The sequence below is a fragment of the Capra hircus genome, chromosome 1, assembly GCF_001704415.2.
Source record: "Capra hircus breed San Clemente chromosome 1, ASM170441v1, whole genome shotgun sequence".
NCBI lineage: Eukaryota > Metazoa > Chordata > Mammalia > Artiodactyla > Bovidae > Capra > Capra hircus.
Genome location: NC_030808.1, coordinates 141,918,355 through 141,937,226, shown reverse-complemented (window position 1 = coordinate 141,937,226; position 18,872 = coordinate 141,918,355). Strand labels below are relative to the sequence as shown.

At 49.2% G+C, this 18,872-nt stretch overlaps 1 protein-coding gene across 1 annotated transcript in view; it reads right to left on the bottom strand.

Moving 5' to 3' along the window:
• Positions 1-18,872, bottom strand: part of UMODL1 (uromodulin like 1) — an 81,763-nt gene that overhangs the window by 49,312 nt on the left and 13,579 nt on the right. Inside the window, exons 4-7 of the mRNA XM_018050635.1 lie at positions 17,613-17,734; positions 15,160-15,346; positions 13,028-13,160; positions 996-1,003 (exon numbers count right to left, since the gene is read on the bottom strand). Of these exons, the coding sequence (XP_017906124.1) occupies positions 996-1,003; positions 13,028-13,160; positions 15,160-15,346; positions 17,613-17,734 (450 nt within the window). The remainder of the gene's footprint in view (positions 1-995; positions 1,004-13,027; positions 13,161-15,159; positions 15,347-17,612; positions 17,735-18,872) is intronic.

Sequence of the window (18,872 nt, the reverse complement as noted above, 5' to 3'; positions counted from 1 at the left end):
ATGTCCACAGCAATACCAGACACATGCGTGGGATGTGCAAGCCAGTGTGGCTGGCATCGTATCAGCAGAGGGGACGCTGAGTTTGGGAGCACCCCCTCCATCACACTGCTGGCCACGCTATCAGCAACACACTTAGAGATGCCAGTGGCTGAGTGCTGTTGCACAGGACGTGTCATACCGCACAGCCTTGCCAACAATACCAGGTACTACTATGATCCCATTTTACAGAGGACAAAACTGAGGCCTAGAAAGATCAAGGAGAAAGTAAGTGGCAAAGCTACCTAATAAATAATGACAAAGCTGCCCCCTGCCCTGTGCTGTACTCCTAAACGATCCCATCACCAGGAACAGACTGACCTCCAAAGACAGCAGCTCCAGATCCCTAGAACATGCAAATGTGACCTTATTCGGAAAAGGAGTCTTTTCAGGGGTGATGAAGTTAAGGGTCTTGAGAAGAGATGGCCCTGGATTATCTGGGTGGGCCCTCGGTGCAATCACAAGACAGGAGAGTGGGCGCACACACAGAGGAGAGCACGTGAAGAAGGAGCAGAGGAACTGAAGATGCTGTGTCAGCCTCGGAGGTGGGAGTGATGTGGCCACAAGCCAAGGACTTCACGCTCCCCCGGAAAGAGGGACGTACAAAGCAAGGGTGTCCCTAGAGCCTCCGAAGTAGACCTGCCCTGCCAGCACCTCGACCTGGACCCAGGGACAAGGATGACAGGTTTCTGCCCTTCAGAACTGTGGAAGAACGAATCTCTGTTGCTTTAAACCCCTAGGTTTGTGGCGCTTCATGATAGCAGCCCCAGAAAATGAATCCACCGCCCCAGTCTAAGTAGTTCTCAAGGCAGCTGTTGGCGAGACAGCACAGCTGGTTGGAAAGTTCTCCATGCTGCTGCAAAACCAGCCAACTTCTGACACGCTAAGGCTACTCCCTCCCTCTTCTGTAGGACAGACCTTGAGATACTGTAAGCTGGAAATAATCTGTCGTTTCTGACCCTGCCACCTTCCCTCTGACTTGGATTTCAGTTCATCGGCCAGGACACTTTCTGTCCCTGCCCCCGTCTCGGCAATGACCTCTCCTTTTAAAATGTGGTCCCAGAAAATAAATCAGCCGATTCTCGACTGTGAGTGATCCCCGGGTACCCCTGCCCTGTGGCCCTCCTCAGGCTACAGCTGTGAACCTGAATTCAAGACTTGACGTTGATCTCAGTGAAGCACGTTAGATTCTCTGTGTCCACAGGTCTCAGCCCTTGTTTTTTCCAGGCAGCCCTGACCCATGTCTGGAGGGGCAGAAAGGTTGATGCCCACGCCATGGCCTCTCCCACATCTCCCGTGTCAGGCTTTGCTCCTCTCTAACTCCTGGAACCTCTCAGTTGGACCCCTGAACCTTGTAAACACTGAGGACTAGAGCCAAGGTGTTGAGCCTTCAATTGTCAAAAACCTGGTTGCAGATCAGGCTTGTGAACTTGAGTGGCTGTCTTTGGCAGCCTGCCTTCCTCAAGCAGCAGACCCAGAACAGTTATTTACCAAGAGGCACACCATCATCAGGCCCCAGCTGGGAAAGGACCATGTTGAAGGGAGTTAGGATGACCCTTGAATCCAGTTCCATCCATCCTAAATGCAGAACACGTTCCTGGAACATTAAGTGCAAACTGGGCAATATCTCTTACAGTTTTTGTTTTGTGCAAGAATCCAGCTGCCCCGTGTGTCATTAATTGGGTGACTAATTTCACAAGAAAAGCATCTGAGATTTGTGCTGTATTTTCCATGGATTTGTACCTCTAACTCCTTCCAGCAGATAGCTCATTTATTATATTAGCTTCTAAATTTAAAACATGTGCTGTTTCCCTTAGCCATATACAATTGGAATTCACTCTAAATTTCTGATCTGGAGACACTAGCTATGTCTTTCCTGCCCTGTTGGACGTGAATCTGGGGCGGTGCGCTTTCTCTGTTTATTTATGTTCAGCTGTCAGGTGGCCCTTTATCTTGAGGGAAACTTACAATGCAGCAGCATAGCAGTTTGGCAGTATTTCTCTCTGTAAATGGAGCCTGATGTTTTTGCAGATGCCTGAGCAGATGACTATTCCAACCTTCTATGTTCATGGGTCATCCCCAGGTGGCACTTGTTGTTGTTGAGTCTCTCAGCCGTGTCTGACCCTGTGACCCCCATGGACTACAGCACACCAGGCCTCCCTGTCCTTCACCATCTTCCAGAGTTTGCTCAAAATCATGTCCATTGAGTCAGTGAAGCTTTCTAACCATCTCATCCTCTGTCACCCCCTTCTCCTTTTGCCTTCAATCTTTCCCAGCATCAGGGTCTTTTCCCGTCAGTCACCTCTTCACATCAGGTGGCCAAAATGTTGGAGCTTCAGCTTCAGTCTTTCCAATAAATACTCAGGGTTGATTTCCTTCAGGATTTAAAGAATCTCCTGCCAATGCAGGAGACATAAGAGACTCGGATACAACCCCTGGCTGGAAAGATCCCCTGGAGGAGAGCATGGCTTCCACTCCAGTATTCTTGCCTGGAGAATCCCATGGACAGAGCAGCCTGGTGAGCTGCAGTCTATAGGGCCACGAAGAGTCGGACACGACTGAAGCCACTGAGCACTCTTCATGCTCATTGGGGCCAGTCCAGGTGATCTGGGATGGTCTGTAGGGGTTCCGTGAAAAGCTCGTGGGTGCATTTGTGCACAGAAGAGGCGCAGGTTCTAACCAGACAAAGCCCCAGGGCACAAGAGAGGAGTGTTTTGTTGCAGAAGTGGAGCTGGCAGGTGCTTTTTTAAAAGAGAAAAAGACAATGTGGTCTGTATACACACACACACACACACACACACACACACACACACACCAGAATATTACTCCGTCATTAAGAAATGAAATAATGCTGTTTGCAGAAACATGGATGGACCTAGAGAAAGAAGTGTTGTGTGACATTCCTTGTATGTGGAATCCAAAAAGAGAGGATACCAATGAACTTATTTACAAAACAGATGGTGATGAAATTAAAAGATGCTTTCTCCTTGGAAGGAAAGTTATGACCAACCTAGACAGCAACGACCAACCTAGACAGCATATTAAAAAGCAGAGACATTATTTTGCCAACAAAGGTCCGTCTAGTCAAGGTTATGGTTTTTCCGGTAGTCATGTATGGATGTGAGAGTTGGACTATAAAGAAAGCTGAGCATCAAAGAATTGATGCTTTTGAACTATGGTGCTGGAGAAGACTCTTGAGAGTCCCTTGGACTGCAAGGAGATCCAACCAGTCCATCCTCAAGGAAATCAGTACTAGGTATTCATTGGAAGGACTGATGTTGAAGCTGAAACTCCAATACTTTGGCCACCTAATGTGAAGAGCTGACTCATTTGAAAAGACCCTGATGTTGGGAAGATTGAAGGCAGGAGAAGGGGACAACAGAGGATGAGATGGTTGGATGGCATCACCAACTCAATGGACATGAGTTTGGGTGAACTCCGGGAGTTTGTGGTGGACAGGGAGGCCTGGCGTACTGCAGTTCATGGGGTCGCAGAGTCGGACACGACTGAGTGACTGAACTGAACTGAACTTAGCAAACAGAAACAGACTCATATACTTAGAGAAAGAACTTATTTAGAGTTGTCAGGTGGGTAAGAAGGTGGGGTAAGGAAGTTAGGGAGTTTGGGATGGTCACGAGTATACTGCTTTGTTTAAAACGAATAACCAACAAGGACCTACTGTATAGGACATGGAACCCTGCTCTATATTATGACGCAGCCTGGATGGGAGGGAAGTTTGGGAAAGAATGGATACATGTATATGCATGGCTGAGTCCCTTCACTGTCCACTACTGCAACATTGTTAATCAGCTATGAGTATGAAAGTTGCTCAGTGGTATCCAGCTCTTTGTGATCCCATGGACTGCAGCCTGTCGGGTTCCTCTGTCCATGGAATTTTCCAGGCAAAAATACTGGAGTCGGTAGCCATTCCCTTCTCCAAGGGATCTTCCTGACCCAAGGATTAAACCCAGCTCTCCTGCATTGCAGACAGATTCTTTATAGTCTGAGCCACCAGATTCTCCAATATAAAATAAAAAGTTTAAAAAAACCCAGAGACTTTAGGAATAGCCAACCCCTCCCTTCAAAGGGAAAGATCATGTGGATTAAATTATTAATTCAAACTCAATTGTAACAATACTCTCCATAACCACTTCACAACATTAGCAAGAACGTTCTAGTCTTCAGAGCAGAATGTTGGAGGTGACCTAAAAGCCGCCCCTGAGGGAAATAGCTAAGCGCATTGTATCACTGCTGTAGCATACCACTGTTACTCAACCATTGAAAATCGTAATCACAGAGACCAGGTTGCTTCTCAGAAATCTTTACACGACATAATGGGAAGTAAAGAAGCCAGATATAAAATCGCATATGTAGCAGAATTTAAATAAGGTGAAAAAAAAAAAAACTGGAAGGAAACAGGGGAAAATAAAAGTAATTTGCTGGGATGCTAAGACTAGGGGTGACTTAACCTTCCACTGCTGTTAGCATGTTATTAACGTAATAGGTCAGATCCCAGAATGATAAGAGGAAGTTCTGGAGGCCAGATTGAATCAGGTGTACCCGCATTCCTGCTGAACTGCTTGAGAGGAGATACTAAGGCCATCAGACCTACCCAACAGCATCCTCTTCTGTCCCCCTGCTACTGACCAGGGTTCTTGGCCTCTTTAATAGTAGAAATTCAGGCGAGGCTCTATAGGGGCCCCTGCTGCAGTGGGGGTGGGGGTGGGGTGGGGCAAGAACAAGGAACAGTTTCCCTTGCTCACTCCCAAGGTGCAGGGCGGGGGCCGTGAGCTGGTTCTTCACATGGGGCTCTGCTCCTCCATCCTCGGTATCTGGGGCTTATCCACAGGCCCCTGCATGACTCTGATGACCGATGGGATTCAGCCTTCACAGTCCCCTGCCCAGCAGGCTCATGACCTTCACCATGACTGGCATCAGTAGACTGGCTTTGTTACACAGGAGCAAATGGACCCAAGTTTGGTTCGGTAGCACTCAGGTCCAAAATTCAGGTGAGAAAAAAAATCCTTATCTTCACTGACCTCTGTCTAAAACCTCACATTTCCTTTCGTTGTGACGTTGGTGCGCACACACATCCCAGGAGGTCTCACATCGCAGGACCATGTGGCCCGTCTTAGTGGCCCCCGTGCTCCTCGCCCCCACAGCCAGGTGTCAAGGTTTGATAAATGAGTGAAGATGGGTTTGCATTGCTACTTAGTGTGAGTTCTCTGGGGAGCTGGCCCGGAGACAGGGATGCCACAGCCTGCGGTTTGTTGGGGACATTGGGGCATAATGTGGTCACAGGAGGAAGCAAGTGAGGTGTATGTCATTCAGGCAGCGAGCAGAGTGGGACCCTTCAGGAAAGTCTGGAACAGGGTGCAGCATACGTACCCCATCCCCTGAAGAGCGAGGGCGCTTGGGGTGTCCTTAAACCACTCCAGAGCTGTTGGTGAGGGCTTCAGAGTGAGGGGCAGGGCCCACAAGCTGCTGAGTGCAGCCCGTTCTGAATCCAACAGGTGGGAAGGGACAGCTCTGTCACCCAGTCGGGGTTGTATGATTTTGACAGTTGTGTCTCGGTAGAGCAGGTTTGCTCTGCCACCCTATATATTCAATGCACTTGTAAGCACTCATTAACTTCACCTGATACAAAGCAGGCCTGGGCACCACCAAAAAGGCCTGCCCCAGAACCAGCTGCAGTTTACAGAAATTCCAGCAGGGGTCATGGTGATGGGGAGCCCCAGGGATGCAAACTGGCAGACCCCAGTCAGCGGGAAACTCTGCCGGGCTAAGGGAGCAGGATCCTCCAGCAACTACGAGGAAACAGAGATGGAGGGGGAAACTTCTAGTTTAAAAAATGCCATAAGAGACCCCATTACTAATGGATGAGCATGGATGCTTGCGTGCTCAGTTGGGTCCAACTGTTTTGTGGGGATGGACTCTAGCCCGCCAGGCTCCTCTGTTGTGGAATTTTTCAGGCAAGAATACGGGAGTGGGTTGCCATTTCCTCTTCTAGGAGAATCTCCCCAATCAGGGATCAAACTTGAAGCCTACTAATGGGTAGACCTGAGTTAAATTGTAACTCAAACTGAAAAATGATGAAAATGAGATCACTAGGTGAGACCACTAGAAATTTCAACACACTGTTCAGTGATATTAAGGAATTATTGCTTTGTTTCTTTTAAGTGTTTTAAAAATCTCATTCTTCTCTCCTAGGAATTCATTCTGATGTAGTAACAGGTGAAGTGGTTTGAGGAAGGAGACTTCAGCATAATGGGGGTGGGGGAGGAGGGGGTGGATGGACGAGGGGATATGAAACCAGGGTCCTCCGAGTATCATCAGATTATCTGTTATACTCTTCTCTCTGTGTATATACTTGTCTACAATTTTCTAGAGTAAAATGTTACAATTTCTCGAGGTCTTGCCGTTCTACACCATGTGGGCCCTACCTGGCTCTGCCTCCTGTCCCCAACCCTCCTGCCTGGCTCCACCCCCACCGGCCTCCTTGTTCTTGAAGTCCGTGCTGCTGGGCCCTGATTCCTTGCATTAGTTTCCTGTGGCTGCTGGGAAGAATTACCACACACTTTGGGTTTCCCTGGTGACTCAGACAATAAAGAATCTGCCTGCAATGCAGGAAACCCAGGTTTGACTCCTGGGTTGGGAAGATCCCCCAGAGAAGGAAATGGCAAACCACTCCAGTACTCTTGCCTGGCGGGCTACATAGTCCATGGGGGTGTAGAGCCAGACACGACTGAGGGACTAACACTTTCACTTTGTTGTTGTCCAGTCGCGAAGTTTTATCTGGCTCTTTGAGGGTCTCCTGTGGACGCGTGAGTCAGCAGTGACCTGCTGACGGGGCACTGCCAGCAGCAGCCCTGGGAGATGTGTGTTTGCGTAAGCCCTCGTGGAAGTCACCATTAGCCCGATCATAGAGTTTGTAGACCCCAGGACTGAGTTGCCTCAGGGCAACCAAACAACTAACAGGGAGGGAGCGCAGCCCCACTCATTAGCGGAAAATCAAAGATTTACTGAGAATGGCTTTGCCCACCAGAGCAGGACCCAGTTTTCCCCCACAGCCAGTCTCTCCCATTAGGAAGCGTGCACAAGCCTCTTATCCTCATCCATCAGAGGGCAGATAGAGCAAACAAGAACGACAATCCCACAGTCTCCAGAATCAAAACCACAATCCAGAAAACTAACCAAAATGACCACATGGATCGCAGCCTTGTGTAGCTCAGTGAAACTATGAGCCAAGCCATGTAGGGCCACCCAAGACAGACGGGTCAGGGTGGAGAGTTTGACAAAACGTGGAGAAGGGAATGGCAAACCACTCCAGCATTCTTGCCTTGAGACCCCATAAACAGTATGTAGAGGCAAAAAGGTATGACATCAGAAGATGAGCCCCCAGGCTGGTAGGTGTCCAATATGCCACTGGGGAAGAATGGAGAAATGGCCCCAGAAAGAGAGAAGGGGTACACCAAAGTGGAAACGATGCCAGGTTGTGGATGCGTCTGGTGGTGAAAGTAAAGCCCATGCCGTTAAGAACTTTCATTCAGAGGCTGAAGACAAGAGGAATGTGCTCTCACAGCTCTGGAGGTCGGAAGTCTAACATCGAGGTGTGGCTGCAATTCTTCCGGAGGCTCCAGCGAGAACCATCTCTTTCTGCCCTAGTCCCTGGAGGGCCACACACGCTGAGGCTGGTGGTCCCGTCCCGCCTCCGAGGCCAGCGAGGTGGCTCCTCTCCCCTCTCTGCCTCCCTCATCATATCTGCTCTCTCTGGCTCTGACCCTCAGCCTCTCTGTCCTGAGGAGTCTCTGATGACATTGGACCCACCCAGATTATCCAGGTCACCTCCGTGTCAAGGTTCTCAGCCTAATCCCACGTGCAGAGCCCGCCCCCCGCCCCATGGTGTGAGATGTCCTACTCACAGGTACTGGGCTAGGGAGCGGTCATTTGGGGATCATGGCTCAGCCCACCACCTCCTCCTTGTCTCTTGTCGGTCTCAGGACCCCCTCACACTCACAAAGCTCAGCCCACCCCAGGGGCAGCCCCAGCCCCTCCACCTGAGACAGCGCACCTGCCCATCTCTTCCCTACGTCATTTTCCTCCATAGCAGAACTGTCGCACCATAATTTGTATCATATCTGTCCACATCTTTTTCATCTTCCCCGCTGAAATATGAGTTCCAAGGGAACCAGGGAATCTCGGACTCTGAGGAACCCAGCTAGAGCAGTCAGTGACTGGCATACAATAGGTGCTCTTTACAATGTATCCGGTAAGTGAATGGATGTGCCCCTGACCCTCAGCGCCCTGTCGGTGCCAGCTGAACCCTCTACCTGTTCATCTCCAACCCACCAGTTGAAGCTGTGAGAATCAGTGTGTCTCCTCCACTGCACGCAGATATGTTTTGGCATCATCATCTTTAAATAAGACCCTCCTGGAAGCTCAAAGAGTCAGACGCGACTGAGTGACTGAGCTGAACTGGAAGCCCATATCTCCTCCAAATTCTGCTCGATCTCTCTGAGCCCCTTCTTGGTAAATGTCTGTAAAGCATCACCCATTCTTGACTTCTGGGCATCATCTTTCCTGCTTTTCTTTCCACCTCACTTCACTTCTGCAAGCCCCTCCTCCTGGTGTCGTTTAGTCACTCAGCATCTGACTTTTTGTGACCCCAGGGACTGTAGCTCACCAGGCTCTCTGTCCCTGGGATTCTCCAGGCAAGAATACTAGAGTGGGTTGCCATTTCCTCCTCCAGGGGATCTTCCCAACTCATCGATCAAACCTATGTCTCCTGTATTAGCAGGCAGGTGCCTTACCACTGCGCCACGTGGGAAGATGTTTAAATACAGGGTTCCTTCCCTTCTCCCAACCAGCCCAGAGTTCAAATGCCACTTGCACATGGACGACCCAGGTTTACTACATCCCAGGCCCTGCTATGAGCTCCAGCCCCAATGACCCAACACAGTCAGCACCTGGCATCTCCACCTGCTTTCATCTCCATTTCAGTTTAAACTGTCAAACATGATTATAATAACCCCAGCCTTCCTAGTTCATTTGCCGTCTATTCGCGGTTACACCAGGACACGCTGTCTTGTTCCTCTTTTCCTCTTCTACATTTCATTAATCAGTAAGTGCCAAAGCTTCAGTCTCTAAAATATTCCTTGACTCCGTCTCTCCTTGCTGGCTTTCACCACCTAGACTCAGCTCTTTGCGAAATACAGTGATTTCTTACAGGGGCCAGTCACATACACCAGCAGCTTGTTCACACCTGGCTTCCACAAGAGATGGCCCCCTGGCCAGACCCCACACACAGTAGGACTTCCTTTCAGGTGTGTCCACCAGCACTCGGCACTTCCGTTTGCCGTCCAGTTGGTTGCTTTCAACTGCTTTTTTAATCAGTTTAAACTGGTGTGTTAGCTCTAAAAGGTCTTGTAGGTCTTCATAAAACCGTTCAACTTCAGCTTCTTCAGCATTACTGGTTGGGGCATAGACTTGGATAACTGTGATATTGAATGGTTTGCCTTGGAGACGAACAGAGATCATTCTGTCATTTTTGAGATTTTTGAGATTGCATCCAAGTACTTCTTTTTATGAAGACCTACAAGACCTTTTAGAACTAACACCCAAAAAAGATGTCCTTTTCATTACAGGGGACTGGAATGCAAAAGCAGGAAGTCAAGAAAAACCTAGAGTAACAGGAAAATTTGGCCTTGGAATGCGGAATGAAGCAGGGCAAAGACTAATAGAGTTTTGCCAAGAAAATGCACTGGTCATAGCAAACACCCTCTTCCAACAACACAAGAGAAGACTCTACACATGGACATCACCAGATGGTCAACACTGAAATCAGACTGATTATATTCTTTGCAGCCAAAGATGGAGAAGCTCTATACAGTCAGCAAAAACAAGACCAGGAGCTGACTATGCCTCAGATCATGAACTCCTTATTACCAAATTCAGACTCAAATTGAAGAAAGTAGGGAAAACCGCTAGACCATTCAGGTATGACCTAAATCAAATCCCACATGATTATACAGTGGAAGTGAGAAATAGATTTAAGGGCCCAGATCTGATAGAAAAAGTGCCTGATGAACTATGGAATGAAGTTCATGACACTGTGCAGGAGACAGGGATCAAGACCATCCCCATGGAAAAGAAATGCAAAAAAACAAATGGCTGTCTGGGGAGGCCTTACAAATAGCTGTGAAGAGAAGAGAGGCAAAAAGCAAAGGAGAAAAGGAAAGATATAGGCATCTAAATTCAGAGTTCCAAAGAATAGCTAGAAGAGATAAGAAAGCCTTCTTCAGCAATCAATGCAAAGAAATAGAGGAAAACAACAGATTGGGAAAGACTAGAGATCTCTCAAAAAAATTAGAGATACCAAGGGAACATTTCATGCAAAGATGGGCTCGATAAAGGACAGAAATGGTATGGACTTAACAGAAGCAGAAGATATTAAGAGGTGGCAAGAATACACGGAAGAACTGTACAAAACAGATCTTCACGACCCAGATAGTCATGATGATGTGGTCACTAATCTAGAGCCAGACATCCTGGAAAGTGAAGTCAAGTGGGCCTTAGAAAGCATCACTACGAACAAAGCTAGGGGAGGTGATGGAATTCCAATGAGTTGTTTCAAATCCTGAAAGATGATGCTGTGAAAGTGCTGCATTCAATATGCCAGCAAATTTGGAAAACTCAGCAGTGGCCACAGGACTGGAAAAGGTCAGTTTTCATTTCAATTCCAAAGAAAGGCAATGCCAAAGAATGTTGAAACTACCACACAACTGCACTCATCTCACATGCTAGTAAAGTAATCCTCAAAATTCTCCAAGCCAGGCTTCAGCAATACGTGAACCATGAACTTCCTGATGTTCAAGCTGGTTTTAGAAAAGGCAGAGGAACCAGAGATCAAATTGCCAACATCCACTGGATCATGGAAAAAGCAAGAGAGTTCCAGAAAAACATCTATTTCTGCTTTATTGACTATGCCAAAGCCTTTGACTGTGTGGATCACAATCAACTGTGGAAAATTCTTCAAGAGATGGGAATACCAGACCACCTGACCTGCCTCTTGAGAAATCTGTATGCAGGTCAGGAAGCAACAGTTAGAACTGGACATGGAACAACAGACTGGTTCCAAATAGGAAAAGGAGTACGTCAAGGCTGTATATTGTCACCCTGCTTATTTAACTTATATGCAGAGTACATCATGAGAAACGCTAGACTGGAAGAAACACAAGCTGGAATCAAGATTGCCAGGAGAAATATCAATAGCCTCAGATATGCAGATGACACCACCCTTATGGCAGAAAGTGAAGAGGAGCTAAAAAGCCTCTTGATTAAAATGAAAGAGGAGAGTGAAAGAGTTGGCCTAAAGCTCAACATTCAGAAAACGAAGATCATGGCATCCGGTCCCATCACTTCATGGGAAATAGATGGGGAGACAGTGGAAACAGTGTCAGACTTTATATTTTGGGGCTCAGAATCACTGCAGATGGTGACTGCAGCCATGAAATTAAAAGACGCTTACTCCTTGGAAGAAAACTTATGACCAACCTAGATAACGTATTCAAAAGCAGAGACATCACTTTGCCGACTAAGGTCCGTCTAGTCAAGGCTATGGTTTTTCCTGTGGTCATGTATGGATGTGAGAGTTGGACTGTGAAGAAGGCTGAGCGCCGAAGAATGGATGCTTTTGAACTGTGGTGTTGGAGAAGACTCTTGAGAGTCCCTTGGACTGCAAGGAGATCCAACCAGTCCATTCTGAAGGAGATCAGCCCTGGGATTACTTTGGAAGGAATGCTGCTAAAGCTGAAACTCCAGTACTTTGGCCACCTCATGTGAAGAGTTGACTCATTGGAAAAGATTCTGATGCTGGGAAGGATTGGGGGCAGGAGGAGAAGGGGACGAGAGAGGATGAGATGGCTGGATGGCATCACGGACTCAGTGGATGTGAGTCTGAGTGAACTCCGGGAGATGATGATGAAAAGGGAGGCCTGGCATGCTGCAATTCATGGGGCCACAAAGAGTCGGACACGACTGAGTGACTGAACTGAACTGAAACTGGTGTGGAGTTGCCCACACCAACCCATGGAGAGTCCAGGTTACTCCTGGGGACCCAGTGTCAGTAGTAATCATGCCGCCTTCACTCTTAAAGAGTCCCAGTTTAAACAATAAATTATACTGGCATCCTGTTTACATACCAGCCAGTCGAGTTTCTGGCATGTTCTCTACTGAGTTCCCCGAAAGCAAAGATTATGACCTGTTCATGTATCTGTCCCACCATATTCATAAATGTTTACCAGCATCTAGCATGGTGAATTGAAGAAGGCAATGGCACCTCACTCCAGTACTCTTGCCTGGAAAACCCCATGGACAGAGAAGCCTGGTGGGCTGCAGTTCATGGGGTCGCAAAGAGTCAGACACAACTGAGCGACTTCACTTTCACTTTTCACTTGCACACAGTGGAGAAGGAAATGGCAACCCACTCCAGCGTTCTTGCCTGGAGAATCCCAGGGACAAGGGAGCCTGGTGGGCTGCCGTCTATGGGCTCACACAGAGTCAGACACGACTGAAGTGACTTAGCAGCAGCAGCAGCATGGTGAATGGCACATAAACAAATATTTGTTAACTCAGAGAGGATAAGAATAGCCCACTCTTTTCACAGGGAACTCTACTCATTATTTTGTAATACCTATAAGGCAAAAAATCTGAAAAATCATATAAATACACACACACACACATATATAACTGAATCACTTTGCTATACACCTGAAACTAACACAACGTGGTAAATCACTACAATTAAAAAGAAAAGAATATCCAGCTATGAGGTCGAGAACGCTCAAAAGAACTAAGTGAGCCTTCTCTTCTGTAAGCCAGTCTTTCCCTCTTTGCAGAAGAGAGGGTCTTGCGGTCAGAGGACCGTCTGGCCTGGAAGATTCCTTAAAGCCCTTCTTCCCCACCCAGAAAGCCCAGTCGCTCACCTGCACACATGCCGTCCAGCCCCGGGGGAGACGAGCCGGGGGACTTCAGGTAACCCACACACTGGTGCGAGCCCTCCACGTTCAGGCAGAGTTCCCTCTCTGAGCAGGTGTTGAGTTCACCATAGGAACATTCATTCACATCTACAGAGAAGGAGAACAGGTGAGGACGCTCATCGGAGCCATCCCCGTCAACCTCGAGACGTATGTCACACGAGCTGAGGAAGTGCATGAGTCTGCGGTCTTAGGGGCCCTCTTGACGCCCTGCCCCAGAGGCCTCATTGGCCATAGCCTCCTCCACCGGAGCAGCCAGCCCACAGCTCAGTGCATGGTTGTGGCCTGAGCGAATCACCCTGGGGCTGTGTTGAGTCTGATTTCATGGGGTCCGGGCATCCTCCCCAAGCATCAGCCCTGTGGACAGCAGTGTGTGGACGGGGAAAGAGGGCAGAGCAGCCCCTGCTGTGCAGAAGGGGCCTGGTCCTCCCCTATCTGGTGGGAGCACAGCTCAGAACAGGCAACCAGGCTTCTCCATGACCAGGACAGAGTGACCCAAGGCAAGACCATTTATCTAAGCCACACGGAAAAAGACCAGCATTGTCCACTAAATACCAACCCCCTCTCTTGGCCACAGTGATGGGCTATTCATTCTTCACCAACCCTCGCACATCTTCATGCTGGCTGCCCCTTCCTGTGGGTAAGATTTGTTGAGATCCCAATCACAGAATTGCCTCTGCTTTGGGACAGCATCCAAGCTAGAACAAGCCCCACATCCTCACCCCTTCTTCTCCCAAACCACCCAATTCAAGCTGTACCCATAATGGATGCTCTCCGATGCCCTCCCCCATGAGATGCAAGTGATCAAGACACAATCCCTCCTTGTTCACCTACGGGGAGTTCTCAGGGTCCCCCCGTGGAAACCTGGCAGAACAGACAAGACAAGTGCTTGGCTTACAGGCACTGCTCAGTCTGGTTTTCAAGAACATTTGTGGAATTTGAAGATAATTAAATGCCATCATTAGAGCTTTCCCCAGGCTTCCCAGGTGGCTCAGTGGTAAAGAATTCACCTGCCAATGCAGGAGATGTGGGTTCCATCCCTGGGTCGGAAAGACCCCCTGGAGACGGAAGTGGCAAGCCAGTCCAGGATTCTTGCCTGGGAAATCCCATGGATGGAGGAGTCTGGTGGGCTATAGTCCATGGGCCCTCAAAGAGCCAGACACGACTTAGTGACTAAACAACAACAGGAGCAAAAGAGCTTTCCCCAGGCTGCAGACTCTGGCCTCTTGGTGTGTGACCTTCAGCGTCCTGGAATGAGCTGTTTCACAAGAGTGGCCACCCTCTCAGGAGCACAGCAATCTTCAGCTGCCTCCTGTAGCTCAAAAGAACCTTCTATTGAAGTCCACCCATCTGCTCATGGACTGTCCACAGCTGCTTTCATGCCACGTGGCAAAGCTAAGCAGCTGAAACAGCTCATGAGACCCACAGCCAAAAAAAAATTTACTATCTGACCTTTTTCAGAAAGTTTGCTGACCCCTGACATAGACACACACACACACACACGCACACACACACACACACACACCAGGTAATTTTTTCCAGAAACACATTGATGTACTTCACCAAATTCAGCTCTGTGTAAATTCTGGTTCAAGACTCTTTGGGGACTTGCCTGATGGCAGACTTGCCAGTGGTTATGAATCTGCTTTCTAATGCAGGGGACTCAGGTTCAATTCCTGGTCAGGGAACTAAGATCCCACACGCCATGCAGCATGTCCAAAAGAAATCTTAAAAAAGAGCCTTCTAGATACAAGGATGTCCTTGGCAAGGGTAGGAAAGAGACTAGAGGGCAATCTGGGACCCCAAGAACAGAGGAAGTGGATTACTTGAGGGGTATTCTGGGACTCAGGGTCCAGTTCTATCTGGATGGAAGGAGAAACCCGTCATGAGAGGTGGACAAGGTGGGGCGAGGGGAGAGGAAGGCGATGCTGGTACAGAATCAGTTCTCAAAGTCTTGGCTTCGGCATCTAGAGTTTAAACTTTGAGCTGGGGTGAGCCAGAGATGAGTCTGCCCTACCCCCCCAACTGGATGATTCTCCCAGCAGTCCTGCGGCCCCTGACTCAAGGGGACCACCGAGGGGAGCCCCACCTTGCACTTGGACATCGATCACTTCATAGATGCGCTTCACCATGCCATCCAGCACTGCCGAGACGCGGGCCACGGGCATCGGCCTTGGCAGGCCCAGCAGCAGCCAGGACACTGTGGTCGAGGTGTCCCCCCCAGCCGAGTGCAGGTGGTGGACAGTGGTGTCCAGTGGCTGCAGAGCACTGGTGACCTGTGAAACCAGGGTTATAAGCTATACACGTACACGGTACACGCACACACACACTATTCTCCTGTGCAAAAAAGAGAATTCTCTACAATATTTTTACTTCTGCCTTCATTCCAATAAAAGTCCTGCAAACCAGATTATAAATACTTTGGGGCTGAATCGTGTCCCCCCCGACCAAAAAACAATCCCCACATTGGAGTCCTAGCACCTCAGAAGGTGACCTCATTTGGAGACAAGGCTGATGCAGACGTAATTATTAAGATGAACTCATTAGGGTGGGCCTTGCTCCAATGTGACTAGTGTCCTTCCACCAAGGAATTTGGACACAGATAGACACTGGCAGGAGGGAATGGTGTGAAGACACAGGGAGAAGCCAAGGAGAGGTCTGACACGCACCCCTGCCTGTGCGCTCTGCCACGGCAGCCCCGAAAAGGGACCCCCCCACCCCTTGCAGCTGACAGCAGAGAATCAGGTCTGGAATTAGGTGTCAAGTCACGTCTGATATTTTCTGACGTTTAATGATCCCTTTTCTTATTCCACTTGACTTCCTTTTGCTCCAGTCTAGTATCTTGACATCTCAAGGTACTACTTGCCTTGGGAAGCCAGGCAAAGCAGCATGACCACCAGGAAAGCCTCACTGAAGTGGGCTTTGCCAAGAAGCTCCCGAGTCTCCCTAGGGAACCAGAAGGTGTTTGGGGCAGGGGCATCAAAGCCTGTACCCTCCTCAGCAGGCTTGAAACCCTTCACATTGGTCGGCAGAGCAGAAAGCCAACACTGGCCTCTTGCAAACCCCTTAGTCAAAGTGCCTAACATTTGCTACAGTCAGGAGCCCGTGTGGACAGGCTCCTCCAGCAGGGAGGAACAAAGCCTGCACATACGAAGAGATAAAGGGTGACAGGAGAGAGTGACATACAAAACCCAGCAACCGCAGTAGCTCAGAACCTACCCAGATTAGCATCATCGTAAGCTCTTTACATGGACTGTCTCAGCCTCACAGCCACTGTCTCAGGTAGGATTATGATTATTTCTGTTTAACAGACTCTAAGGCACAGAGAGGTTAAGTAACTTGCCCAAGGTCACACAGCTGATGAGTGACAGTGCTGGGATTTGAATCCAGGCAATCTGGCTGCAGACTGGCCATGTTCCTACTGGCCTACTGTGCATCCCAAACTCTGCAACAAGCTAAGGAGAGACAGAAATCTCTTCCAGTGGGGGCACTTCCAGTTAAGGACACTTCTGGGTCAAGGTGATGACTGAGAATACCTCTCAAACCAGTTACTGCACAGCCCAGAGCAAGGGGAGGGAGTGTGCCCTCTGTAAACTGGGCTCACCTCAGCCAACTCTGCGTCTGATGTCATGGCGTATGAGACAGATCTGCGGGGCCTGATGCTCAGGCGGGACCAGCCACACCATGTGGAGCCCAGTGCACAAGGAAAACGTGCACCCCTTGTTCAGGAATCATCAAGCATTTCAAGAGGCAATGTCCGAGCATCTCACCAGGCACAGGGCCCTTCAGAGCATGTGGGGGATTGTGTGGGTCAGTCGCCTGAGGTTAGACCACCATATAGGGCAGTCTCCTCACAGTGGGTGACAAGCAGTGCCTGCCCCTGCCAGCTGGGTTCCTAGGACCTGGGTGGGGGGCGTGGGGGACATCCAGCTGGTGAAGATATCCTGCTGGTTGGAGGCGTTGCTGAGGCGCCAGAAAGTTGGAACTGTGTCTAGGCTGGGGCTCCCCAGGGGACCAGTGTCACCCCTCAGGGGACCTGTGGCTACGCCTGGAGACAGTTTTGGTTGTCACAGCTGTGCATGTTTTGTGCTTAGAGCCAGGCCTGCTGCAAAATCCTATGGGACAGGCAGCCCCACAGCAAAGACCCGTCCAGTCCCAATCGTGGATGGTGGAGCCCTACCTAGAGGCCCCATCCAGCACCTTCCAAACTTCTGAGATACTCCCTCAATTGGGAGCCAGAACTTGGGATCCCTAAGGGAGGTACTCAAGGGCACAGCTCCAGGACCTGGGTCGGCTGCACCCAGCACCCTTGTGTTTAAGCAACAGACCCTGGAGAGAGGCAGGGTTCCCTGCTCCACGCCATGAGGGTACAGGGCTTGTATACTGGGTACCTCAAAACGCGCCAAACTGCATGCTTGCAAGAGTACATTTTGTTGCATGAAAATCATACCTCTTTCAAACCATTTTTAAGGAAGACCTCACGTTTGGTTCAAAGGCTGTCACTTAGGGTCCCCCGTGGAGTCCCTTCCTCCCCCCACCTACCATGGAGTGCAAAAGCCTCATGTGATCCAGGAGCCATGGGTCCACCTGCTGGAGCTCCTTGAAGTCCATCTTCACCACAACGGTCACGTTGTACCAGCAACCCTCCCGGTTGCTCTCTGGAGCTGCAGGAGGGAACATGGGTGAGCTACAGGCCCAGGACAGGGTGGGGCCGCCAGAGGTCACTGGGGCGGTGTGGCACAGTCCCGCACCTCACGTCCCCTCTCCTCTCATATTACAGATAATCCTAAGTGTACTATATAATATATTATTACATACAATGGATACTAGCCGGGCTTCCCTGGTAGCTCAGGTGGCAAAGTATCTGCCTGCAATGCAGGAGACCTGAGTTCAATCCTGGGTCAGGAAGATCCTCGGAGCAGGGAATGGCAACCCCTCTTGTATTCTTGCCTGGACAATCCCATTGACAAGGGAGCCCAGCAGATAACAGTCCATGGGATCACAAAGAGTCTGAGAGACTAACACTTTAACTTCCCTTTGATACTAGAAAATACTGTATATATTATTTATAGTATATATATATGTAATGTAATACCCCATGGACTATACGGTCCGTGGAATTCTCCAGGTCAAAATACTGGTATGGGTAGCCTTTCCCATCTCCAGGGGATCTTCCCAACCCAGGGATTGGACCCAGGTCTCTCACATTGCAGGCAGATTTTTTACCAGCTGGGCCACAGGAAAGCCCAAGAATACTGGAGTGGGTAGTCTATCCCTTCTCCAGAGAATCTTCCCAACCTAGGAATCAAACTGGGGTCTCTTGCATTGCAGCCAGATTTTTTTTTACCAGCTGAACTACCAGGGAAGCCCTGTAGTATAATACAGTTAATTATATATACTATTACTTTATACTATAACATATTGAAAAGCAGAGACATTACTTTGCCAACAAAGGTCCGTCTAGTCAAGGCTATGGTTTTCCCTATGGTCATGTATGGATGCGAGAGTTGGACTGTGAAGAAAGCTGAGCGCCAAAGAATTGATGCTTTTGAACTGTGGTACTGGAGAAGACTCTTGAGAGTCCCTTGGACTGCAAGGAGATCCAACCAGTCCATTCTGAAGGAGATCAACCCTGGGATTTCTTTGGAAGGAATGATGCTAAAGCTGAAACTCCAGTACTTTGGCCACCTCATGAGAAGAGTTGACTCATTGGGAAAGACTCTGATGCTGGGAGGGATTGGGGGCAGGAGGAGAAGGGGATGAGAGAGGATGAGATGGCTGGATGGCATCACTGACTCGATG